We start from the raw sequence: 25,013 nt of genomic DNA, 5'->3' as shown, positions 1-25,013 counted from the left end.
GTCTGAAGTCACTCTATTTATACTCGTCGTCTCCAATGAAGATTTGGAGCCGACTTTTGTGGATGGTGCTATATATTTCGAGTCATGAATGAAGGATGGGGTGTAGCAGGTTGCTGTTGAAGTGTTCTTCTGGGTACCGGTGCGTTTACTGCCTTGTTAGAAACTGATGGGTGAAATTAATAAAGGGCTGATAATCATGCACACAATTATTGGATATTATTTTGTCAAGTTAATCTTATATGGGGTTGTAACAAAGTTTTACATCGTGTAAACATGGAAATTTGTTTCACAGCATGTCGGTGAGCATGATTTTTACAGTGGTAACAGAGTATGGTAACAAAGCATAATGTCTAGCGAGCTTTGTTCGTGTAATTATCAACCCACACAAGCTTCAATAAGTCAATATATGTAGAGGCAAATACATGTGTTAACAAACATCTATATGGACTATAGCTGTGTAACTAGAACAACTTGTTCATAATTCTCGTTTTTATTTCCATGCTCTATGCGTATTAAAGTTCTATAGTCTCTATTCTTAGCCGTTCTGTTGCATGGATTGCAAACTAATCTAAAGGAAATGTCTATTCTATATGGATACCCAGCCACTTGGACAAAATCTTCTCCATCATTGACTAATTATAGAACGTAAACTCAATCTATCGTTAGTAAATCACATCCACCCAACACGCTTCCATAAAAAGGATGTACCACCAGCAATGGCAGTTAGTCCGGTAAAAGCAATAACTGGCCCATAGCCGCTTCCATATCCACCAAAAGCTTGCCCTTGCCATGCGGCTCCTTTCACTAAAGCTTCGCTCAGAGGCCCTGATACAACGTTTCCAATACCCCGGCCGGCTGCGAGGTAGCCAAAGATCATGAACGGGTCAAAAGCAGAACCCGTATTCGATAGGCTTTGATTTGGTCTAGAAATAACATCTTTGATGACCCCGCTCCATGCTGATGTATACGAGCCTGCAAAGAGTCCGTAAATGACACAGAAGACGTATAAGACGGCCATGTTCGTCGCAAGCCCCCACAGCAAGAAAGCCCCCACAGCCGCGCCAACAGCTGATATCATGAGGCATGTCGTAACGTGAAACCTATCAACAAAGTATCCCATGGCAATACACCCGAAAACAGACGCAACATTGACAGCTAATACCGTCAAGGCAGCAGGGAACGCCTCGGAGCCAAGAGTCGAGCTGGCATAGGACGGCAGATACAGGCCCGGCATGAAGAACCCCAGAGCCTCGATTATGTTTGCCAATTGAAATAGTATAAATGAACGGTCGAAGAGAAAGCCCAGTTTCGAGAACTGAAACTTGACACCAGTCGTAATTGGCAGCCGTGGCTTAATAAAGTAGACAACCGGGATCGTCAGTACGAAGAGCGCAACGGCCCAGATCCGCAACGTGGTTCGCAGTCCGTATCGTCCCAGCAGGAATTCGAGCAGCATTGGGATCGCAAATCCGCCGATGCCGGTTCCAGACCACATTACCCCGAAGGCCAGGCCTTTGCGTTTGACAAACCACTCGTCCATGTACAAGATGCATGGGCCGTAACAGATGGCGCCACCCACGGCGAACAGGACGCCCTGGGTTACAATCAGATGCCAGACAGTCTGCGAGAAGGAGCTCAGCGCGAGAGCTACGCACATAATGAGGAGGCCGACGGTTGGGCCATATCGATTCTGCTTGGGGTACATTCTCATGAGGGGGAAGATGAAGGGGGCAGACAAGTACATCATTCCCTATGATGACGATTAGTACGAGCACCTAGGAGAAGAGGACGAGAGAGAAGGGGGAAGAGCAATCTACCATTGCAGTTGTACCGATGGCAGCAATGTTTGAAGAGCCCATGAACGGCGCATGTGTGCTGTAATAGTTTTGAAAAATACCAAAGGCAAAAGGAAAGCCTGGCCATTTGTTAGCCAACACGGCGTTCTGTTGATAGTCATGTCTTGCTACTCACCCCAAACTAGGCATTCAATGATAGTGCAGGCTGCCAAGAACAGCATTGCATCTCGACCTGTGTCGACTGGAGGGAGCGAGACTCCATGTTCGTTTTCCGAGTCGATATCTGGGGAGAGAGAAGAGTCGCCAGGCGTGGTAGTGTCGAGCTGGATTGACTCCTCGACTCGAGGGTAATCCTCAAGAGAAGCCCGCCCCATTGTGGTTGCTGAGTCGATTGCTCTTTATCTGAGATTGGTCCAAACGTTTCAAGTATGTAGTACAGGCACTGGGATGAAAAAGAGACGACGCCAGTCTCTATGATAGAAAGGGGAAACGGCAATTCGTATTCTTCAACAATTCGATGCTGCAATCCTCTCTTTAAAGTGTGTGTTTATTAATCCGCGGCTCAACGACTCCACAAGGCTTAAGCTCGGTGCGCGCCCTATTATTGATGAGCGGTGCAAACCCCCACACTAGACAGTTCATCGCCTAGATAAGCTTTTCTACTTGTCGGAAAGTGCCGTTGCTGGGCGCTCAAATGGCAGCAAATATTCCACTTCTGGTATAATGTATATGGTAATACATCAGTATGGGACAGAAGCTTGCTTGAAAGAGTATAGTACCAGCTGTACTGGCGATAGATCAAATCTGTCCATCTTATATCCTGACAGTCACAAACATTCAGTGTCTGTAAAATGGCTAGTTTCGGGTCTTGGCGGCTGTTTACTGACCCCGTATTGTCACTGACCCCGTATTATCTAACGGCTCCGAGCTGTGGGCTTTCAAGATGCGGATACCCACTGCTCGTCGATCTCGCTACACTCCATGCCAGAGAGAGGCGCTATAGCGTAGATGCAAACAAAGACTAGATCAGAGGCAATTTCAAGCATGGTAACACAAGGAGGCGATTCACAGGTACAATAAAAGGAGTGCAAAAGTTGAAGTTCTTGATTCTTTCCCCACAAACCCAAACGCTTACAAGTTCCATAAAATCAAGGCTAGATTCGCTACCAAACTGAGCTAGCTGCCTCCCATACTCATGCCTGAAAACTTTCTATGGGTACCTACCTGATAGGTATTTAATAGTATGGCAGAATCGGCCGACGATGAGAAAGGAAGTGATGATCGAAGGGCCGTAAAAAGAGATCGTGCTCGTGCGAATGTGTCGCGTCTAGCAATCCATTTCTGCGCATTTTAGTGTGGTGCTCAGATGAGATGACCTTGGGTATTCGGTGGTATTCCCTTAGAGACGAAACTTCGCCCTGCAGGTGATGTCGGAAACAGGATACATACGCATGGCAAGATATGTGCTGAGGCCAATCGTCTTCAGCACAGTCTCGCAAGTGACATCGTCGCTGGATGGAAACTTGCACATGGAGATGTGGTCACCATAAACAGTGAAATGCTTCTCCCAGTATTCATGTCTAACGTTACACATGGTATCTTCCTTCTCGACCAGCTTGGAGAGGAAAAAAACAAACCCAAATGTCAGCTTCTGAAACGCAGAAAGTGGTTTGTATTGGATATGGCAGCAAGGGAGGGCAATAGAAAGGGCTTACAAGGTGTTTTCCACGGTACCAGTTGCATGCATGGAAATTGATGACTAGGCGTCTGCGGTAAAGTCGTCCTCGTTTCTCAAGAGGTGCGAGGCGTTCAACGTGCTCGTTGCAGGCTTTGTCGAGCATATCCAAGACCTCGGGAGGAGTGGGACGGACGGCAGCATTGGCGATGGTGCGCACAGACTTGGCAACGTTATGATGGGGAGTGTTGAAGAAGACTAGCAGTCGAGTAAACTGGTCGATAGAAATGATGGTGCCCGACTTATCCAAGTGAGCCTTGGCCAGAGCCTATAGTGTCCGTTTCAGCAACCCATAAAGTTGGGCGATCAATTTCGCAACAGCAGCCAAACAGTCAGTCAATTAGGATTTGTGCACTCACCTCCTTGACAATAAGTCCGCCGACATCATGGCAGATGAAAACCAATGGTCTTGTTGGGTCTTCTTTTCGCTTCTCCATGAGAAGGCGGAGAAGACGATCGGCATGCTTGGTGAATTGTGTGTCTTCGTCATTAACAGAAAGACCGTCGTTGTAGGAGAAGAGCATGACTCGACAATGTTTTGCAAAGCAACTGGGGAGGATGTCTCTGGGCCACACTTTACCCTTGTAAGACCAAGTATCTCTGTGAACAAGATAGCGTGCCTCGATATTGAGGCCGTGGACGGCGACGACACTAAAGTTGAACAAAGGATGAACGGGTCAGTAAGATAGAAAGGGGTGGATAAAGTAGCACAGCACAGCACAAAGCCATCATCCAGTTGTGGTGTATAGGTAGCTTCTTGGAAGCAATGTCAAATTGAAGGAGATTCAGACGCGATAGATACACTTACTCAACGTCTGCGCTGTGCATGGTAGTAAAGGGTCCAGGTTGAGGAAACACGATTTCGAGATCGTATTGTTCCATGTGCTCTGAAAATATCATAGGCATGGTCAATACTCTGCGAGGCGCTGTAAATCATACACAGAATTGGAATTCTTCGTTTTTCTTTCACTCTCAAGAGATATCAGAGATAGGACGATAAAGAAGGAAAATGAAAGGAAGGATGTAGAAGGGAGAAAGGAGAGAAAGTATCGAGAAGTTAGGGTTGATGTGTTTAACTTTAATTTTTTTTTGTTTTTTCTTGTTCGCGCTTGCGTCTACAGCTGCAAATGCAACTACACTTGCAGCTGTTCGTATTCGCGTTTGTAATTTGTTTTGGCGCCCAAGATGCGATAACTGAATTGTTACCGCTAATGGCTGTCTCGCGTCTCTGTTCAAACAGCAAAAACTACCCCAGGAATTCAGACCTTATTTATGCCCTCAAGGCGGTCTTTGAGGCAACTCTGAACAACACGAGGCTAATATTACGATATCAGCCTCACAGTTGCACACCCTCGCACACCAATTATTGCTGTGGCTGGGACACGAGTTACACAAGAGCTGCAGTTCACTGGGAGAGAGTGGAGAAGGAAAAAGAGGAGAGGAGAGGAGAGAATGAGTGGAACGACGAGACGCGTGCGATCTCTAAATGCAGGCTTCCGTGAATAGATGTAGCTGATCACTGGAAAGTTGAGGTAGACTCGAGATGATAGATGATATGGAGAACAGGAGAAGAGAGAAGAGAGAGAGAGAATGGGAGTCGATTTGACGACAAGTAAGTTTGTTCGCTTCCCGTTGGATTGCCACAAGGGTCTCAATTTGGTGCCAAATTGGCTCGAAAGGAGTATTAATACTGCCAAGCAGGAAATTAGACGCAGCCGCTCAACCAAAAGACTGGAGGAAATCAATGAACCTGCTCTAAATGCTGAGCAACAAGGGGGACGAACGACAGAGATTTGTCGGTGCCTGTATCTGTGAGATGACCACACTAGCAAGTAGTGAGCGCTCAGACGTGTAACGGTATTTTCTTGTCGTCTCCTCCCACGTTGTGTATCGGTGGAGAGGCCGTCTTGCCGTTTCCTCGCTCCCCTCAAAGGTGCGTATTTGATATTTTTAATATGTGGCTCTTTAGACGAATACTAAGCAACGATTCATAGATGGAAGTGAAGCTATTGAAGCAACATGGATGCTCTATTGTCCTATCTATTCAAGCGCCCAAATGAAATCCCAACAGATACCTAACGATGCCGGTCCATGCAGCTGCTGGGGAGTTATTTTTTCCTCTTTCGCTCGTTCGACTGAACAAAAGATACAAGACGCGGGACATGTCATTGTGTTACACAAGTTATGCGCCCGGGACCAAAAGACTCCTCTCGGTGTGGCAGGGTTAGATTTGTGCTCCCACATCTGTGGGGTGTGCTCCCCATCTATCTTGTCCAGTCCTCATCGTTTCTCTTGGGCATGAGAACTTTGACCACAAATCAGTTTCCTCCGCGGGAGGAGACGTCTGTGCTCGTTGTCGGGGAAAACAAGAACCTTGTACCATGATGGCTTTTTGCGGGCGCCTCGCGACGAGAGCAAAGATTAAGGCGACATCATGCTAGCTTTGCCTTTTGCCCGAGTAACGGAGTAATACATGGTGCTTGTGTGTGTCTTCTACGAACAGGCACGGAGAATAACAGGTGGGATGTGCCTGACAAGAGCACAATGCTACCGTACTTTATTCTCGATAAGGACTAAGGCACAAAGCGCTATTCGAGCCCAATTTACTTTAGTCCACGGCACTTATAGTTCGCTGCTTGCTACTGGCTGCTGGCTACATGACAGATACGATTCGTAGGATGCTGGTACGTAGTATTACTGCAGTATTTGGCTCATCTAGTGTCTGTGGGCCCTGGACATAGAATCACGTATGAGCAGTGATACACAGTGAGACAAAGGCACAGACACCCCATGCTGATCATTCACAGGAAGAGATGATATCAGAAATGCTCAAAACAAGACAATATTCAGAATAATGGAGGTGCTCAACAGGACAGGCCCAAGGACCTGGAGCTAAGCTTGTGCCCCCACAAAAGCTTCCTAGCTCTAGCTGAGTCGGCTCACTTTGACTGTCACTAAACCGGCAGTCATCCGATCGGCCCAAAATCTTGATCCTCAAACTAAGTTCTTTTCAACTCCAATTCAAGCTCTTTCCTTTCTGTTTCCCGCCCAGCATCCAGCTGTCACAAGCTTGTACCTTTCAATTGAAATTTAGCGAAGATACAAGGTTAGCAGTGGGAAAGAAGAGACATAAATCGGGGTGGTGTGCACGACTAATGGCTTGACAGGGGAGAGATACAGCTCCGAAGCACACGCGGCGGCTTCCGTGATCAGTCACCACATTTCTCATTGCTTTGCTTTTGTTTGTCTCTGGTCCTATTTCAGCCGCTCGCGGCGCACCGCATTCTTGACGCGCTATCCCTGCACCAAGGACACTCGAAATGGACGCGCCGCTGGTTAGAGTCGGACATGGGCTTCGGGCTGCGGCTTCAGCAGCAGGACCAGCAGCATCAGGACTGGCTTCAAGATCATTATCGGGCGCTCCAAGACCTGCAATCTGCCATCCATCGAGGGTCACAGCAGTGGCTGCAACTGCCAGCGTTCGCCATTTCTCTGCGCTCAACCGGCCACCGCCCAAGTATCCAGGCCATGTGCCTCTGACCAAGATAGAGCAGGCCGGCATGGCCATTGGATCCGGCATTATGTCGCTCTTCAACCCCTACCGCGCCGGTACGTTGCGTTTTTTGATTCTATTTCTAATTCGTTCTACTTGATTCTCTTTCTTCCTTTGTAATGCTACATGAAGTCGGCGCAATGCAATGCCGGTTTCCCTGCTTTCTTACTTCCCCTTATCTTTCCTCTGCTACCCGTCAATATCCCACACTAGCAGAGGAAAGCAAACAATCTGGGGTTCCGCTTTTTACAAGATTCGTATGACAAGACTTGACACCCCCCCTCCATAAAGAAAGACGAGTACCAAGATTCCTGTGAGAAGCCAAGTCCATGAGGGGCGGAGGTGGAGTGAGAAGGAAGTCACTTGAACAAAGCCTCAAGTGCCAGGGGAGGCACAGAGATGGAGACTGATGAAAATCAAACACATGATGGATACGAGTCCTCAGCTGATGCGGAATCTTGCAGATCTCATAGCCACCCTGGGCGAAGCCACGGCAACCCCCTACTTCATCTACCGCCTTCGCGACGCCATGCTCGCACACCCCACAGGCCGCCGCATCCTTCGCCTGCGTCCCCGGATCAGCTCCAAGACTCTGTCCATCCCAGCCCTGCGCGCGCTGCCCGCCAATACCGTGGGCCGCGCCTATGTCGAGTGGCTGGACCGCGAGGGCGTGTCTCCAGATACTCGCTCTGCTGTAAAGTACATTGACGACGAGGAGTGCGCCTACGTGATGCAGCGGTATCGCGAGTGTCACGACTTTTACCACGCCCTGACGGGCTTGCCCACTGTTAGAGAGGGCGAGGTGGCGCTCAAGGCGTTTGAATTCGCCAACACGCTGCTGCCTATGACGGGCCTCAGCATGCTGGCCGTGGCCACCCTGAAGCCGGCCGAGAGGCGACGCTTTTTCGGAGTGTACGGACCGTGGGCGGTTAAGAATGGCGTAAGGAGCAAGGACATCATCAATGTCTTTTGGGAGGAAGAGCTTGAGAGAGATGTGGAGGACCTGAGAAGAGAGCTGGGTATTGAGCAGCCTCCGGACCTGAGAGCGATTCGCAAGCGGGAGAAGGAGGAGAAGAGGCGATTGAAGGAGATGAGAGCCAAGGGATTTTGATAGTGATGATGCTGATACCATCACTACCATACGTGCTGTACAGTATTATTGGCTTCTTCTCTTATTGTGTTATTCTCTGGTGTTATGCCAGCTGCTGGGGCAGCCCTCATGACAATGTATACATGTACTTTTAGTTTTTGTCAACACCATGGATCAGATCAACCCTCATGAAACTGTATATACTTGATCTCTCCTTTGGCTCCTGTCTCTCTCTCTTTCTACATATGTATTATACAGCTCCACCCTTTTGTGTAGTAGAAATTAGGAGAGAAATAGGTATTCGTAATCAACATCGTATGAGTAAAAAAAAAAAAAATTGAAAAAAATGGCATGTCCGCTTATAGATCCAGCAAATCGTCATCGTCATCGTCCCAGCCCTTGCGCCTGCTCACAACAATTTTCTCGTGCTGCTCATTATCCGCCACGGCCGTCAACAGCTCCTTGAGCTGTTCCTCGGTCACTTTCTGTCGCAGCTGGCCGGTCTGTGCCAGTGTAATCAGGCGGTTCTCGACGTCGGTTGCGCGCTGCTCCTTGACGAGGCGGATGCGTCCGAGGCGGTCCGCAGCTTCAGGGTGCAGAATCTGGTTGAGGATCTGCTGTCGGGCTTCTTCGGCTTGTCTAAGAGGAGAGAGTTGGCTGTTTTAGCTTGAAATATTCTTGTTTATGGTATTTTCTCAGGTTAAGCTGCTATAAGGAATTCAAACTTACTGTCTCTGTCTCTCTTCCTGGCCTGAACCGCCGCCAGAACGAGCACCTCCGCCGCCGCCGTTACCACCTCCTTGCGCCTTGAGCTGCTCGAGACGAGCTTTTCGGATCTGTATATTTGGTTTATCAAGTATGAGACTTTTGAATAATGCAAGAATATTAATGGTAGCAGAGACTAACCTGTTCCAGCTCTGATTCGTCCATGTCGAGAGAGCTGCTGGCAACTTGTTTACTTTTCAAAAGGATTGCCTGGCCAAGATCGTCATACCGGGTTGCGGGGCATTGGAGCATTGCTTGGAGTTTTGGAGGGGCAGCTTCTGGGGCACGTGATCACCGCCTCTGTTCAATATGTATTCTAGGCGTCAATTCGTATAGCTGAAAGTTTGAAAGGTGAAATGTTCAAATTTTAATTAAATAGATCAATCGTTAAAATCACCTAAAGTATATCCTAGTGATTGCTTCAGCGGGATGATCGTGACGTTCGTAGCACCAAATGATGGCTGCTGATTGGGTGTGGGACGATGCCGTTAGCAGTTGGGAATGAGGTCAACAACTTGTATTAGACTCAGCTCCAGGTAAAATCGGACATAATATTGCTGCTAAAGGATTGATAGAAAACAATTTTACAAGTTGGAGATTGATGTTATAGCATGGATGAAATTATATGTGCTGGGAGGCATCTATAACCAATTCTGCTTGGGCGTTATTGCCTTCTAAAGCAGAATACACAGCTAAGTGCCATGTGAAATCAACACTGGACCTTGCTGCTTTCATCAATGCCAACATTTCAACCTTTTCTTTTCCCACTCACGTATAATAAAAAACAGCATTAAGATATTACCTCTTGATCGAATCCAAGAAAGGGGAAGCAACGTCATGCAGTACTCAGCCCGAACCCTCCTACCCTACGAACGACGTGAAATCAGAGTCAAATGGATGGAAATCATTTCAGTCTATACACCATCTTTCTGAATATACCAAACAATCTAATTCACCATGCCCTGCGTATACTTGCACAATAATAGCTAATACCTCATCTTCGTGGTTTCTCCGCACACAGGTGCCTCGTTTTCTGCCACATCGCAAACAAGAACATCTGCTGCGAAAACTGGCACTCGTCAAAGCCAAACACAACAATCCAAGTCTGCGAGATTTCTGCTGCCAGTTTATTCGTAACGCTATTGTCAATCAGCTATCACGTTTAACAAGACCAAACAGTCGACACAAACGTACCAAGAGCCCATTAACCTCGGCGTACCAAAAAGTCTTCCAGCTCAGTCCTCGGAGCGACGATTGGACGAACTTTGCTGCGCGCTTGGGTCAGCTGCTCGAAGGCGTAGGCTATTTTGAACAGCTTTTCTTCCTGAAAGCTGGTCCCGATAAAAGAAATTCCATAGGGTTTATTGGGGGCTGAATCAATCGAGCCATCATCGCTCGGAATGATAGGTCTTTCCGGCCCCAGCTTCGCAAACGGCACCGTAATGGCACAAATGTTACCCATCCGCGAACAGAGCGTGGCGGCGATGTGTGGCCATGTAACAAGGGCATCAAGTTCAAATTCCTTGAAGGCGGTCAAGACGCCTAATTCGTCCAAATATCCCTGCTCGTGCTCAGGCAGCTCTTGGCTTGTCGGCTTCTCGTCCTTTTCCGTCTTGACTTTCGCACAAACGTTTGTTTGACAACAGGGATGTGGTTCCTTTGGGTTTTTGCGAGCAAAGTCACGCAGGTCAATCGATGAATAGATGTCTTTGGGAGTCTCTTTCAAATTGCAAAGATGTCTGGGAAAGTCGAGAGAGAAATCAAGGGCACAGCGACGATGATGATTGCCATCCAAGTCCAAGTCCGTATTGACAGCCCCATTAAGGACGATGCCATCGACGATTGTGGCTTGAGCTCTGCGCATCACATCCAAAGCCTGGTTGAATTTTTCTAATGACAAGTCGTAGGTACAAATTTGAAAAAACCACGCCAGCGATCGCAAGAAGCCGACTCTCATTCCTTGCAAGCCGTCTTCCCTGCATGCCGCTACATAGTTAGGGTAGATATCAAAGGGAATCCGAGCCGTATACGGGTCCTTTCTATCTCGCCCTATGATGGCTTTCATTAAATACGCTGCGTCTTTCACAGTTCGAGTCATTGTGCCGACTGATTCGAGCCTCAGTGTGTCGGCTGACTCCAACCTCAACGCCTGAGGAATCGCCAGATGCCGCGACGTTAATCCAACCGTCGGTTTGAAGCCAACCACATTACTCTGGCTTGCTGGCATGGTGATGGAGCCGTCAGTATCAGTGGCCAAAGCTGCCCACGCAAGGCCTATTGAAGCCCCCACTGCGCAACCACCAGAAGAGCCCTTTGGACACTGCCCCTCAAAATATGCTCCTTTAGTTTGGCTTCCAGGTAGAGTCCATTTATCTACATAGTTGTCATAGCTGTCGTCACGAAGGGTAGACCACTGAGTCCTTGTTTTCCCAAGGATAATGGCTCCAGCATCACGCAGCTTGTAAACAACATTGCTGTCCTCCGGCACGCGGGCTCCCATGATGCCGTGCGAACTGGCTGTGGTGTCCATATTGTCTTCTGTTGCAATACTGTTCTTGATTAAAATTGGAATGCCATGCAGGGGGCCGAGATTGAAGACTTGAGAATAGCGCCTCATCTGCTCCCTTTCATTATCAAGCTGGGTAGCATGCCTGCAGGCGTCTGGATTGATTTGAGTGATGGCATCCAATAGGGGATTGACTTGCTGGATTCGGCGAATATAAGCTTGAACAAGCTGAAGACTGGTGAAGTGGCCAGCGTCCAGCCCGGTTCGCAGCTCGTCAAGCGTTGCGTCCATTAGCAGCGGCAGCGCATAACGTGCGTTGGGGATGTTGAAGTTGTTATTCATGATTACGGCTGAGTAAGTGAATTGCCTTGAAAATAAACGTGCTGAAAGTTGATAAACGCTCAGAAAATCTCATGTGGCATTGCTTGAAGGGGATTAACGGACGAGAGGGTGTAAAGACAAAGAGACAGCAGCCACGTAGTGGCTGAATATAAATATCTTGAGTTGTTCAGAGTGGTGAGCTGAAGACCATAAATTGGGTAACACAGGGGTAAAAGCAAACATTGACTATTTCATCATAATAGGCGTCACCAATTCTGCAATATCAGTTCGAGACAACAAGCAGGCTATGCAAGGGCTCAAGATTCGATGGTCCTAGCTCTGTGCATTACGCTCGAAGCTATCATTGCTATTCACTGCGTACTTACATACATTTTATGTGGTTATATTGTTACATGTTTTTTTGACAGACTTCGATGACATCCTTCGGCGACATACTTCTCTAGTACCTATTATCCAGCTAATCTTAATATGGCTAAAATTGGAGTCATTACAATAATACAAAGATGATTCTCGTTTCGTTTTCTGGTAATCCAGCTACTGGCTATCACTACAACTACTTCGTTACGGCAGATGACAATACAAGAGCTTTCCAAAAAGATCCAAAGTAATAATACAGTGTGTATCATAGAGCTTTGTCGGATTTTGTCATCGAGGTTGCTCTGGAATACCTGAACAGGTATCTGGTACCTTGTACTAGTAAGCTTGGTGGTACTGCTGCGTACTGATGGCACCTACACTCACATTCTGGAGGTGGGATTGGACGCCACCAATTTACCTCTATGCAACCGGTCAAGATTCATCACACCGGTTTATGCTCCCTGAATCCTCTACATCAGCCGACATAGCCGCCAAGTGGAGGGGGGTGGAGGCACCGTACACCATCTCGAATCGAAAGAGGCTGCGTGAATCGAAGAACTGGGATAAGCAGGCTCGGCATATCTGGATGAACTTGCGGAGGGCAACCAAGATTTCACGCCACTAGCTTGTCAAATCCATTTTGAGAAAGATGTACTGATCAGCCGGGACAGGCGTGGTATACACAGCCTAATGTCCCTGGTTCACGGCATTCAGCGACTGAGAGCCGGGTCTAGCCCTTCAGGAGGATTCGCCTTGGCATACGGATGTCTTTCTTTAGATCCAGTATATTGAAGCAAACAAGCAAAAGGTCTGCCAAGACACCGTCGCCTCACTTTTCTGCCCCATTTCTACTCCATTTCTCCCTAACCATCCAAGACAGAATGGAGTTTATGTTGCCATTACTGGAGACACTTTGGTGAGATACGAGGGCGAGCGATTTTCGGACGCAATATTGCGGACTGAATAGCCCATCCCCGGCTATGACGCCAGATTCCGCCTTGGGTAGCCGCCAGACTCGCAGCTGAAATGCACCTGAAAATCATGGAACTTCTGACAGGAAATCAGGCAATGCTTTTCCTGCTGTTGCAATGGTAGTACGTGTGGTGGATCCTTGGACTCTACTGGCTGTCCCTTGTCACAACTCGGCTTTGACAGGGCATATCAGTGAGGCAGGTATATGGCTATCTAGGAAACAATGCTCCCACTGCCTCTCCGTTCAGATAGGTGTACGTGCCTTTAACTACGTTGGCAGCTCTTCTTGGTGGGAATTAACGAGTGAGATTATATACATGATCTGGAACTCTTTGGATCCCAAAGGAACTAGGATAGACAGAGAGTACATTGAGGATACTTGAGCAACTTGATGGTATCAAGGGAAGAGTGAGACAACCGCCTTGTTTTTCTCAAGCTCCTCAAAGGTCACACTGGAACTAGGGTTCTATCTGGCTTTGATCGCTCAGACAGCTAAGTGGGTTTTCTCCGAAAATCATCAGACCTAAAGAAAAAGCAACTCTCTGCTCGTATACTAACCACTCACTAGTCCGAGGTAGCATCCATCTCAGCCTCAGAAAACCAAGACATACATAAAAAAGGGTCCCAGGGGGAGGGGTGCCAATACTCCTATACGATGAAGATACTAAATCATTCTCCCGATTAGCGTTGCCCGGTCTCAAATCCTAAATCTCGACCAGAGTCGACGATTCTCATTACCCGATATAGATGGATCCTGCGCTCTGGATAATGCCGGCCAGCCCAGAGAGTGATAGGCTCATAGCCCCCACGATGGCAACTGTATGTTGTTTGTCTTTGTAGCCTGAACTAAGGATGAGCTAACAGACGCCAGGTCTCAGTTGAACCCGGTATCTGGCATACAATGACTGCCAGCCACGTCCTGGAGGAAGGAAGGAAACCGGGGTTTCTCCTTCATCCCTTTCGTCTGTCTTGCTTTTCTTTTCTTTTCTTTTTTTCTCTCTCAAGAAATACTGGATTGGGAAATTGCGACGGTCACAGGTAGCGTGTGCCAGGACGCCTATTCTTGCTACAGGGGTTCAGTTTTGTTCACGAGGCTCTGGATGGGGGTAGTAGCCTTGGTTTTCCCACGATCGGAACACTGCTATTGGCGTAGGTAGACGTCAGTGGCATTTTTATTGCCCATTATGCCAAAGTTTCCTTGGTCATGCAGCAGTGACACTTTTGCTCAAGGATATACGCATACGAGTACGAGTGGTGGCGACAGCATAGAGCCAGCTGCACGATGCCTGACTATGCATCGCTATCTGTGGAGTATATGCTACGTCGGTGAAATCATTCAAGACATTTCACTCAATAGTATCTGTGCCTAGTATTGCTGGCGGTAGAAATGCCTTTGCTTGAAAGTAAGTTCCCAGCTACCAGTATTAGCCGTATACACACCATAAGGTTGTTGGCAGGGCATTGGCCTACACACATTTGTACACTGGTCAACTTCTTTCGTGATATCTATGTAGTTATGTGCAATAATTTGTAGTGTATTCCGTATAGACGGTATCTCTAAATCTAGCAATTTTCATTAAGCAGTCAAATCAAAGGGAGTCAGAATTTGTCCCTCTCTAAATACTCCTCAGATAGTGTTCGAGGAGGCCATGGTTCTCATAATCATAATCGCCTGAGAACCCTGGTTCTATGGTATCAGATCATCCTATCTACTAGTGATGTCTCAAAAATGGTGCGCCCTAGTTAGCTGTCTTTCTCATTCTTTCTTTTTCCATCACATTCTATCTTCTATAACACGCCCTCTCATGCCCACTTGCGTCGGCTTGAGAGTCCATGAGGCCAGTCAAATCGGGCCGTGTAGTTTCTCGCTGTTTGCTGCAGCGCACAACACGCAATAAGTGGATCGCCGGTCTACATCTGCAGTCGGGTCCTTCTTCCCCTGCTCCTTGGATCCAATCAAGCTCCATTGCTGAGGCTCTGAATGTATCGGCCGCGCTCGAGGTTGGCGTAGGCATAGGGCCTGGATTCCGGTGGGAATGTGCCGTCGGCAGCCCACAGATCAATAAGGTACTGCATGGGCTCCAACTCTGAAGGCTGCAACATATCGAGCGTGGTTGCGGTTAGGAGAAAGTGACTGAAGCAGCTGTTGAGCTGCTTCTCCAGGTTGAGATGATAGAAGGGCTCGACGAAGTGGTCCCAGTAGAGATGGGCATAGACGCGGAAGATCTGACGGAAGATGAGCTGGCAAGTACTGCCCATCTGCTTGGGAAAACCGCTTCTGCCTCCAAACCAGTCTTCGGATCCGCCGAGTTGCTGGAGGGTAGTGCTGGTATAGTCTGGATGGGTGGCAAACGACACCGTGTCTGGGTCGGTAGGGAACAGGGCAGGGTCGTCAATCTTGCCAGACATCCACCGCTGCATGAGACTCATGTACTCGTAGGCTGGTAGCTCCACCGGCTCGTGATTTTTGTTGAGCCAGGTATAGGAGTGGTTCCTATCCGCATGCGCGCATGCATTAGCCAAGGCACTCCACTTCCATCTGGGGACCGCAATGGGTTGTTGTAGAGGTAGTGACGACACTTACTTGCCGGCAGACATCTTGGGACATGTCGCGGGATTGCATATGCTGCTGCCGTCTTCTTCCTTTTCGTGAAGGACTCGAACAAAGTTCCAGAGGTTACGGTAGTGCTCGACCACTGTTATTACAAGGCGTTAGAATATACCATTGCTTCACGCCTTTTGCTCTCTCTCTCTCTCTTCCTCTCTATAGATTTTTTTTCTCTTTCTTTCTGTTTCTAGGGTTTGATATTAGAAGCGTACCCTGATGTGCTACCCACTCGCCATGCTCAACCGTCTTTGGCCGAGCACTCAGCGTCATGAAGTTTCCCTTTACAATGTGTTTGGCGCAGGCTGTGTTGAGCCATAGCGGTAGCGGCCGAGGGATGTCGAGCGGCGTCGGGACCACAGCGTCTATTGACTTTGCGAAGGACAGGGACTCGGGGAGAGACACTTTAGGCGCTGCTGAGTTGGACACAGAGCTGATTGAGGGATGGTGGTCCGCGGCGGCTGCAGACCGGGAAGAGGCAGCAGCTTGCGCTTGAGCATGCGCTTGCGCTTGGGCGTGAGCTGAAGCCTCCGAAGCGGTCGGGCTCTTGACGGGATTCCCTGCCTTGGCAGAGGTTCCCCGAATCTGAGCCTTTCTGGTTTCGGAACACGCGAGTTAGCAAACACACAAACAATCAATCCAGCTGGAAAAAGAACTGGCTGCTGTACAATGGCAGAGCCACGTAATAGACTGAAGCCACAAAGAGGAGGATCCAATAAAAAGCAGAGACGGCGAAACAGCGACAGTCGGCGGCGTGGGCTTTGCTTACATTCCAGAGAAGAGGTTGGACATTGCGCGTGTGGTGGTGGTGTGGTGGTACAGCAGCAGCGCAACAAAGCAGCTTTGAGTAAACAGTGTGAGCTTGTGATTATTGGCGGGGAGTTTTAGATGGGCAAGGGAAAAAGAAGGGCCATAGGCTGGATTTCCCCTGAGCACAGCAGCCGCTAAGATGCAGGGGGCATAGAGAGTTCTTAGATAAGCAGAGGCCCCGAAGCCTGGGGAGGACTAGAGTCGCATTCTGGACTCTGGGCTGGGCACTAAGACGGGCGGGAAGATCCAACAGCAGCGGGACCTAGCACTATTACACAGTAGCATGGCATATCCGCTTTTAGAGCAAGTCACTAGCAGTTTGTGGTTGGCAGCGTGGTGATGGGCAACTCAAATTGGACTGACTCTCATGAGCTGGAAGATGCTGCCCAAGTGATTATCACTAACAAGTTTGAATTTCAACACCAGGAGACGGTTCGCTATACTATGGGAGTGCTGGGCAAAAGGCATAATGGATCATGGCATTCTGCTGGCAAGCACAGCTCACCGGGCGGGTGTCACAGCATCGTTTCAAGGGACTGTCATTTTCCGGAACCATCCAAGCCTGCATTCTTAGTCAGTGTACACAGTAATACTGGTGTCATACCGCTAGGAGCTGGTACCTCTTGTCAACGCCTGCCTGCGGAATATCGTGCTGCTACCGGGCACAGAGTACTGCGCTGTGACTCAAAGGGAGCAGAGGCCGGGACGTCTCATCTACAGTGCGGGCAGGGAATTGGGGTTTCTGCTATGAATTATGCAACTAAGGTACAGTGGTTTCTCTACCTACCTAGGTACAAACAGTATTTGACTTCCTGAGCTGCAGCCACATTCTGCTGCCGGATGAGCTTTGTGAGAGGAACGGCTGAGTAAGTCGGCATTGCTAGCCAATAGAAGCTGCAGAGAGAAGCCAGCGAACCCCACAAACGAGGTATCTGGGCTTGCTACCAGCTCACTCGCATGAGCATAGGAAGCTGGTCTATCGAGTTGCCTGCATGTTTCGGGCATCCTTGATATGCCTTAGTATGTACCAGCATTAATGTGCCAACTGGTGAGTGCAAAGAGGTGTCATTGGGCAGCAGCTCCAGGTACTACTAGTAATAGTCTCTGTGCCACTCCAGCCACCAGCAAGCTAAATAAAGCAACAGCTGAAAGAAATGTGACGAGAATGCCGAATGCCTTCAGTGGGGGGAAGCTGCCGGAATCGCATTATCATGCCGATTTCATTCATCGCAAAAATATCAAATCCCCTCCCTCCAACATGTCGCCCCGCAGCGTGTGGCTGTTTTGCCTCTATTATTGACGCCGCGACTCATTTACAAGGCCACCCCATCAAATATTCCAACCGGGATGACTCTTGTTCCACGCTGTACACCCACTACTCGGTGGAGTGGGTGGTCGGAGGATTGGACCGGTGAGAGACGTACATATGCAGGTGGGAGAGGATGGATGCAAGTCGAGCCCTGTCTATGTCAAAGCGCCCATTACCACACTAAACCAATATTGCTGTGGTGGTAATATAGCCGTAATACTACTGATAGTATTCGCCCAGTCGGTAGCAGCGTCTATTACGCTTGTAACGAGGCACTCATCTACCGGCTGCATGCACTTATTGTAATATATCAGGTGATACCTGCTTAATTGGCTTCTGCACATGAGCCACCATGTCTGGACTCGTCCAGGCTACATGCACACGATGCCAATCGTATGTAGGGTCCGGTCTGAGGCGTCGGGCACTAGTTTCTGAGACATACTACTTGTAGATACAAGCTTGAAACTAGAGGAATGTCGCCCTGCGCCTGTAAATGGTTGCAGCACTACAAGCAAGGGCAGACAGAGGGCGGAGAAAAAAAAAAGAAAAGCATGGCTCCCACGCATCCTATTCTCGCTGCGGCATCTCTCCCGCTAGTGTCGGCCAACCCACTCCCAGTCTCCCGTCTCGCATGTGCTTTCGCCTTCGTGACGTTATCCGGGCCTCTCGTATCCATTTCTCCCTTGCGTCCGGGAAAGCTGGGCTGCATGGCGGGCTGCATGAGCCTGGCTGCTTGGCCCGAAGGGAACCCACTTGGGAGCCCACACCGGTCACGGATTGCATGGAACTAGGCCGCAAGAGAGGGTCAATTGGCTAAAGATGCTGGACTGAGAAGAGAATGAGTTCGCAAGAGACCATCCGTACATGGTAGTGTATAGTGACGAGGAGGAAGGCTGGCGGTTAGAGGAGGGGAGAGAGGAGGAAAGATCTCGTCTTGTGCCTCATCGGACCTGCTCGCACCTTTGGGGAGATTTTCGTACGGGACGGGCACATGTGCATGTGCCTACATGCACAGTCTGCGAATATCGGGGCGGCACGGCTGATTGGTGCAAGGCAAAGCTGAGAAGTGACGTGAGGAAGAGAGTGAGATAATGCTGATGATGGTGATGCTGCTGGGAGAGAGAGACTGATGAAGGGGACAAGGCAGATAGAGGTCAGTGGCCACTTGCTACGACATGACGCAAGGAATGTATCTCTCTCAAGCACCAGTGTAGTAACACATATCAATTCCACGTACCAATACTTGTAGTACACGTACCTTAGTAGATTTGAATTTATGATAGCCACCACCTATTGTTAACTGTCAGGTACTTAAGCTACAGGCGTATAAGCCACTGAGATATAGACACACTCACGAAACAGCCAGGCTGCGTGCTATCGAGTGCAGAGAACCACTAAAAACTAACTAAAATAGAACTGTGTTGATAACGCCCCTCCCTCTTCTCGACTTTTGCTTTTTCGCCTTGTACTCACGCCAGGTGCCCGCTACCAGGCTCCCCCGCCTAGATCAGGTCCGTGACTAAGCGCCGCCAAGTACCGTCTACCTGCCGCATGCCGCGTCCCACTCCAGCGAGAAACGAAACATCGACGCGTGCAGGTTGTCACACTCCCAACTCTAAACTCAACATCATGGAACTGCATTTCACGGCACTGTGAGGATTGGCCTCTGTCCGCACGGCATACGGAGGTACAGCCCAGAGCCCAATCCCAGCGCTCAGTCCCCCCCACGGCCCGCATCTGGGGTTCAACAGCAGCTGTAAAACGTGCAGCTCTCACGGCCAATCCTCCGCCTCTTGCTTGCATCTCGTGCTGTCCATTGCCGTTTATTGCTGTGCTGCTGTGCCTCCCCACCACTTTTCTTGGTGCTCTGACCGTCTGTGTCTGTGCTCTATATCCCGATAATCGGCTCTTGTCCAATTGAACTTTCCTGTTCCGCCAGTTTCAACTACCTATGCAGCTCGCGCTTCTCTCAGTCTCCGAGCCCTCTCTAGCTTTTGGTGAGAGTGAGAATTGAATCGTCTATAAAAGGCGATTTCCTGCTTCACAAACAAAAAGAAGGAAACCAAACCACATCTCTCAGGGCCGCGCCGCGACTCTTGCTCTGTCCTCTCTCCAGCAGCATTACTTTGTTGCTGTAGAGACAGAAAATCTATTTCGTCCTACCTCTTTCACCGGTTTCACACAAACCCTCTTTCATGTCAGAGTTCCAGCTCAACTATCAACTTAACAACGACCCAGACGACTATCTTCTGGAATTTCATCCTTCGGGGCCCAGTTTCAATCACTACCGCCGAGAACTTCGCAGAATTCAGAACGAGAATAAACCACCAGACGCAGTAACCGAAGACGGTCTTTCAGAGGACGACTCTACTCCTGAGCCCTATTCCCCTCCCTCCTCCTCTCCTTCTCCCCCCTCCAGCATTGCAACCATGGACCTCGAGATAATGGACATGGCCAGAGATGTGAACCAAACGCCGGTTCACACGCCCATACAGCGGCGGGCCAGGAGCCTTGAACCCTCCATCAATCGTTTGTCCATGAACACGCCCAATGAGCGTTATCGCCAGAATCCCCATTACCCCCATTCTTCCCTCAACACTCCAGCTCCCCCCACTCCTCATGCCATGGCCGCTCGCAGAGCCCTTGAAGACCGCCGCATAGCCATGTTTACGCCTGGTCGAACCCGTCGCCAGAGCATCAGAGAACAAAGGGAGACGCCAATGCTGATCCTACGCAATCTTGGCCGAGCTCTGGCTCCCACCAGCAAAGTTATTGATTCTTCTTCCTCTCCTGATAAGCCCTCTCCCAATGGTGTTGGCAATAGAGGAGCCAGCGGCAGCAGAAGAGGCGCAGGCCGACGCAATAGCGACGACGATGACGAGCTGCCCATTGATAGGCCTCGACTGTCCTTGCCTATTGACGAAAACTCTTCAGATGACCTGCAGCCTCCGCACTCTTCCATCTTGGAGGACCCTAACATGACCATCCAGTCAGTCGAGCTGCCTCGTCGAGCCACCAGCGAGGGTCCCCCAAGGCGCAGCTTTGGCTATCTGGGAGACAGCGATATCACTCCTTGGGATGACATTTATGGAAATGACGATACTAACCCTGATCCCTTTGCTTATCCTCCCGGTATTGCACCTCATGGTCCCACAGACCCTGAGATTGCAGATTTACAGTAAGTGTTTGGTTCGCTCTCTTGATCGATCTTTTTTTAAACCATACGTTTCTCTCTAACAATTTGATTTAGATTTCCCCCAGGTGTCGGTCGTGAAAGTGACTTTATCCTTGACATGCCATCTGGTTTGAGCGACAATGAACAGACTACCTTTTATATGAGGTCTCCTGCTGTTGATACCGTTGAAGCTGTCCCAGAGGATGTTCCCACTCCCGGCAGTGACGATGTCCCGCTCATGGAGAGGCGACAATCCGAAAGGGACCGGCTGCTGGAGCAGACCGGGGAGGAGCCCGATGAGCAGCAAGACGAACAACAGGGCGAGCAGCCGGATGAGCAGCCGGATGAGCAGCCAAGTATCTTCCCGGATGAACAGCCAAGCATGTTCCCGGTTGAGCAGCCAAGCATGTTCCCAGACGACCAGTTCCCCGACATGGGCGACTTTGAGCACGTGCCAGATCTTGGCGATGCAGAGATGGACGCTCTCACCCGGTTTGACGCAGAGACTTTTGCCCAGGACCCGGTGAGGCCTGGGGATGAGTGGATCGGATACCCTCCGGGCCGACCCAGGAAGAGGAGAAGAGAGGATGATGAAGAGAGTGCCCGGGTCGAGGCGGAAACAGAAGCTCAAGCTCAAGCAGAGGCCCAGGCCCGAGCACGGGCACGAGCACGAGAACAGGTCAGAGTCTCAGCGCACGGCATCCAGTATCCTCCAGTAGCAAGCACCTTTGTGCGACAGGTTGTTCAAAATGCTGCGCAGAACTCGGCCTTGGGCCACCAGAGACTGGCTGCAGACGCTCTGGAGACCTTTTCCCGCGCGTCTGACTGGTTCTTCCGGCAGCTCGGCGACGATCTCCGTGCCTACGCGGAACATGCCAGACGAAGTGTAGTAGAGGAGCGTGACCTTATTGCTCTAATGCATAGGTGAGTACTTGCTTGGTTCTTTTCTTGCTTTATTTTCATTGTACAATATCTCTATCTATATGTTGATTGGGGAATATTCCATGATGCCATTCCATCCATGATGCTAACAATATAATGTACACTAATAGACAACGCGTTGTCAACGCTGAACAATCTCTTTTCCACCTGGCTAGCCACAACCTTCCGCGGGAGCTTCAGCAGCTGCTGAGAAGCAATAACCCTGGATACCAGTCTGCTTATCCCGTCGCCCAACAGTCAGGCACACATGCTCAGCAACCTCTTGCCAATGCCCAGTCAGAAACTATCAATGATCTTCGTTCTTTTGTTCCGAACCCACCTTCTCCTTCTAATACAGGTTCGAAGCGCAAGCGAGATGAGGAAGATGATGGCGATTCTGATGACGAGTCCCTGGTGTTCCCTGAGGATGATGACTATTAGGGCCAAGACGAAAGTTGAAGACGACGAGTGGTAGACGCTTCTTCTTTTCCTTTTCTCTTTGCCCCTTCTTTACACTTACACCGTCTTGCCATTACATGTGCCCGCTAGCTCGGACACGGCGTGCAACGTTGGACGGGGGCTTCTTGAGCACCATGTACAGCATGATTGACGTGGCAAAGCTCAGCCCATACCTGTGAATTTTGATCGATTCAGTTAGCGGTGGAGTGCCCCAGGAAATTTATCTGCTTGCTTTTTGGGCTTTGGCTTTGGCTTATTTTGTTTTATGTTGTGTTGCTTCTTTTCCAAATAGAGCACGATGGACCAAGATTGTTGCGAGTTGACTTACCATGTAAAGATGTATTGGGCGTGGTTGTTCCTCAGGGTCACCTCAGCGGGTCGGCCAAAGGGGATGCCGCGGGCTTCATAGTCCATCATGCGTAAAAATTCGGGCTCTAGAAGTATTTTCATTTTCATTGTTTAGCGACGGATTATCAAGGACACATGGGTGTATGCATGGATGGATGGACTGATTGTTTACGAGGGACAGGAATTCTGGACAGCTTTGGAAAAGCTTGGAGATATTTTTGGGATGTTTGCTTTATGGGATGGATACCTGGGACTTTGCTTTGGAATTGCCGGTGCTTTAGGGACGGGAAATTGGTGATTGATATAGGATGGATCAAGATGAGGGTGGATGGCTGGCTTGGTTCACTTACCCATAGTAGCTTCTACCCACACCGGCTGACTGCCAGTCAAAGCAGCCATCTGGTGGACATCGGGGAAGTAAAACTCTCCCTTGTCGGGCCTGTTTTCAGGAGTAAATCTGTTCTTTTTCCACGGCTCGCGCAGTAGTCCTTCGATTGTGACCTCTCCCTTGATCAGACTGTCCGGCCTTGTCCTCTGGTCGCGATGCTTCTTGCTGATCCACCCGCGGTTGACGAGAATCGTAGAGCCGTCCTTGCGCTCCAGCGGCGTGATGACCATGTAGCCGTCCTCGCCGTTGCGCATGCGCGGGCCCACGAGCATCTCCTGGTCGTGTCGCAGCGTACCCGTGGCGAGGACTCGGCGGAAGTCGAACTCGCTGATTACGGCAGGGTCGATGTGTGGAGGTAGGGGGAGAGGATCGCGGACGAGACGGTCTTCGGATTTGGCGATGAGGCGGGTTTTCCAGCCGAGGCGCTGGACTTGCCATGTGCCGAGGATGAAGGCAGTGATGGGCATGAGGGCTGTTCATTTTGGAAGAAGGCGTATTGTTAGCCAGACTCTATTACTATTCATATAGTCATTTTCATATATATCGACGTATATACAAGATTCGAGGACATCTGGGAGTAGGAGTAGGGCTCTGCGAACCGAGAAGAATGATTCCTGGGCCATGGCGCTTGCCCGCGCGCACAGTCTGCGGCTGCAGATCGACAATCGATACAAAGTTGGGATCATCGGCCTTGTTGGATCGAGGGACAGTCGATGATATATGTCTTTGGTGGATAGTTCGGGGTACTGGTCTCGTTCTTAAGCATTGAGATTGTGAAGCAGATTTGGCAAAGGCGCTGCGGCCATTCGCCCGTAGGCTGCGCAGTAGAAGCTGTGCGCAGTTCATTGCGTTTGGCATCAATGGAAATACCGCATGTAATTGAAATTTTATTATTATTTCTCCTTATTGTGAGCTGTTTGAGCTCCTCGTCAATAGTGAGAAGATTGTTTTTAGTGATTGGATGATGCACTGGGATGCTGCTTGCTCGGGAGCTTGACCGCCTGCCTAGACGGGCGATTTAGCGGGGGAAGAGGTTCGTCGCTAGTTGATTTTGTCCGATACTCCGGCAATAGCCTATTTTCTAGGTCAAGCACATGTATTTTTCAGATGACAGGTGCCATGACTGGGTCCGTTTGCCTGGATCGCCATGTGGTGCTCTTTGGGTTTTTATTGGACCAGACTTTGTTGAACACTCGGGATCTGATTTTCTCATGCTATTTTTCATTTTTCAGCTGTACTGTAGCCCTGCCATTGTTTCGGGTACTGAATCCGTCTAGCTAGAATTGCCTTTGAAGCCGATAGCCTTTCAATACATTGCCGCAGCCCTGGAATCTGACTTACACGCGCTGCTGGAATGATGCCACATCAACACCAAAAAAGCCACAACCAAGCATCCAGGCCATCAAGTGAATCTGCACAATCGCCTGTCCTCTCTCGCAGTGGAGAAGTCAATTGCCATCGCCATAGAAACCACCCAAGCGCTCGTTTAGCATCGTGAACTAGTGCAGGTCCCTTCCATCCGTCCCCTCCCAACAAAAAATCGGTTGCCAGAGAGCCCAAGAGCACAGGCAAATCGCAGCAGCACAAGAGTCCCACAGCGTGGCCACAAGCAGCAACGCCGCGTTGCTCAAAGTGGACGGCCTCGGCGGAGCGTCAGCGCTGCTGGGCCAGAGTCCAGAGTCCAGAGTCCAGAGTCCCATCCGTGATTAGTGGAGTTGGACCGCTGGCGGCTCTGTTTGGGGGCTAGTCCGCCGTGGCCCTTTGCTGCTGTCCTTTCGTCATCGGTTTCCGTCGTCTCTTCCCCAATAAAAAGAAGCCAGCTAATTACTATGTAAGTTGTCATTGACACTGCCGCAGAGACCCCAACAGAAAAGAAAAACAA

The 25,013-nt window shown here is 49.6% G+C and overlaps 8 protein-coding genes across 8 annotated transcripts; 2 read left to right on the top strand and 6 right to left on the bottom strand.

The window, feature by feature from the left end:
* Positions 1-446: 446 nt before the first annotated feature.
* GGI43DRAFT_182748 (major facilitator superfamily domain-containing protein) lies at positions 447-2,344 on the bottom strand. Its single transcript, XM_083199848.1, has 3 exons — positions 1,972-2,344; positions 1,818-1,915; positions 447-1,750 (listed from the first exon to the last, which is right to left on the bottom strand). Exons 1-3 carry the CDS (start codon positions 2,168-2,170, stop codon positions 671-673), a joined length of 1,377 nt encoding a protein of 458 aa, XP_083057687.1. The 5' UTR covers positions 2,171-2,344; the 3' UTR covers positions 447-670.
* Positions 2,345-3,195: 851 nt separating this feature from the next.
* Positions 3,196-4,437, bottom strand: GGI43DRAFT_424822 (uncharacterized protein; the record flags this gene model as incomplete). The annotated part of the gene is made up of 4 exons (XM_083208426.1): positions 3,196-3,411; positions 3,512-3,799; positions 3,891-4,182; positions 4,340-4,437. The coding sequence occupies 4 exons, from the start codon at positions 4,435-4,437 to the stop codon at positions 3,196-3,198; spliced, it is 894 nt and encodes a 297-aa protein (XP_083057686.1).
* A 2,092-nt stretch (positions 4,438-6,529) lies between these two features.
* On the top strand, positions 6,530-8,457 carry GGI43DRAFT_183110 (ubiquinone biosynthesis protein COQ4). The gene is made up of 3 exons (XM_083199851.1): positions 6,530-6,637; positions 6,699-7,140; positions 7,549-8,457. The coding sequence occupies exons 2-3, from the start codon at positions 6,852-6,854 to the stop codon at positions 8,193-8,195; spliced, it is 936 nt and encodes a 311-aa protein (XP_083057685.1). The 5' UTR covers positions 6,530-6,637; positions 6,699-6,851; the 3' UTR covers positions 8,196-8,457.
* On the bottom strand, positions 8,376-9,297 carry GGI43DRAFT_182796 (PDCD5-related protein). The gene is made up of 3 exons (XM_083199849.1): positions 9,081-9,297; positions 8,904-9,010; positions 8,376-8,831 (listed from the first exon to the last, which is right to left on the bottom strand). The coding sequence occupies exons 1-3, from the start codon at positions 9,189-9,191 to the stop codon at positions 8,534-8,536; spliced, it is 516 nt and encodes a 171-aa protein (XP_083057684.1). The 5' UTR covers positions 9,192-9,297; the 3' UTR covers positions 8,376-8,533.
* Positions 9,298-10,143: 846 nt separating this feature from the next.
* GGI43DRAFT_386607 (amidase signature domain-containing protein) lies at positions 10,144-11,787 on the bottom strand (the record flags this gene model as incomplete). The annotated part of the gene is made up of 1 exon (XM_083203817.1): positions 10,144-11,787. One exon carries the CDS (start codon positions 11,785-11,787, stop codon positions 10,144-10,146), a length of 1,644 nt encoding a protein of 547 aa, XP_083057683.1.
* A 2,823-nt stretch (positions 11,788-14,610) lies between these two features.
* GGI43DRAFT_413066 (Mob1/phocein family protein) lies at positions 14,611-16,686 on the bottom strand. Its single transcript, XM_083206877.1, has 4 exons — positions 16,491-16,686; positions 15,937-16,316; positions 15,701-15,812; positions 14,611-15,610 (listed from the first exon to the last, which is right to left on the bottom strand). The coding sequence occupies exons 1-4, from the start codon at positions 16,511-16,513 to the stop codon at positions 15,073-15,075; spliced, it is 1,053 nt and encodes a 350-aa protein (XP_083057682.1). The 5' UTR covers positions 16,514-16,686; the 3' UTR covers positions 14,611-15,072.
* A 3,349-nt stretch (positions 16,687-20,035) lies between these two features.
* Positions 20,036-21,943, top strand: GGI43DRAFT_424818 (centromere kinetochore component CENP-T-domain-containing protein; the record flags this gene model as incomplete). Its single annotated transcript, XM_083208425.1, has 2 exons — positions 20,036-21,018; positions 21,091-21,943. The coding sequence occupies 2 exons, from the start codon at positions 20,036-20,038 to the stop codon at positions 21,941-21,943; spliced, it is 1,836 nt and encodes a 611-aa protein (XP_083057681.1).
* A 525-nt stretch (positions 21,944-22,468) lies between these two features.
* Positions 22,469-23,977, bottom strand: GGI43DRAFT_386604 (cytochrome oxidase assembly protein SHY1; the record flags this gene model as incomplete). Its single annotated transcript, XM_083203816.1, has 4 exons — positions 22,469-22,568; positions 22,724-22,829; positions 23,094-23,603; positions 23,731-23,977. The coding sequence occupies 4 exons, from the start codon at positions 23,975-23,977 to the stop codon at positions 22,469-22,471; spliced, it is 963 nt and encodes a 320-aa protein (XP_083057680.1).
* Between the last annotated feature and the right edge of the window lie 1,036 nt (positions 23,978-25,013).

Source organism: Trichoderma evansii (assembly GCF_050947405.1).
Source record: "Trichoderma evansii strain SZMC 28006 chromosome Unknown GGI43scaffold_20, whole genome shotgun sequence".
NCBI lineage: Eukaryota > Fungi > Ascomycota > Sordariomycetes > Hypocreales > Hypocreaceae > Trichoderma > Trichoderma evansii.
The sequence above is the reverse complement of the archived record's forward strand: the minus strand, read 5'-3'. Positions and strand labels throughout refer to the sequence as shown.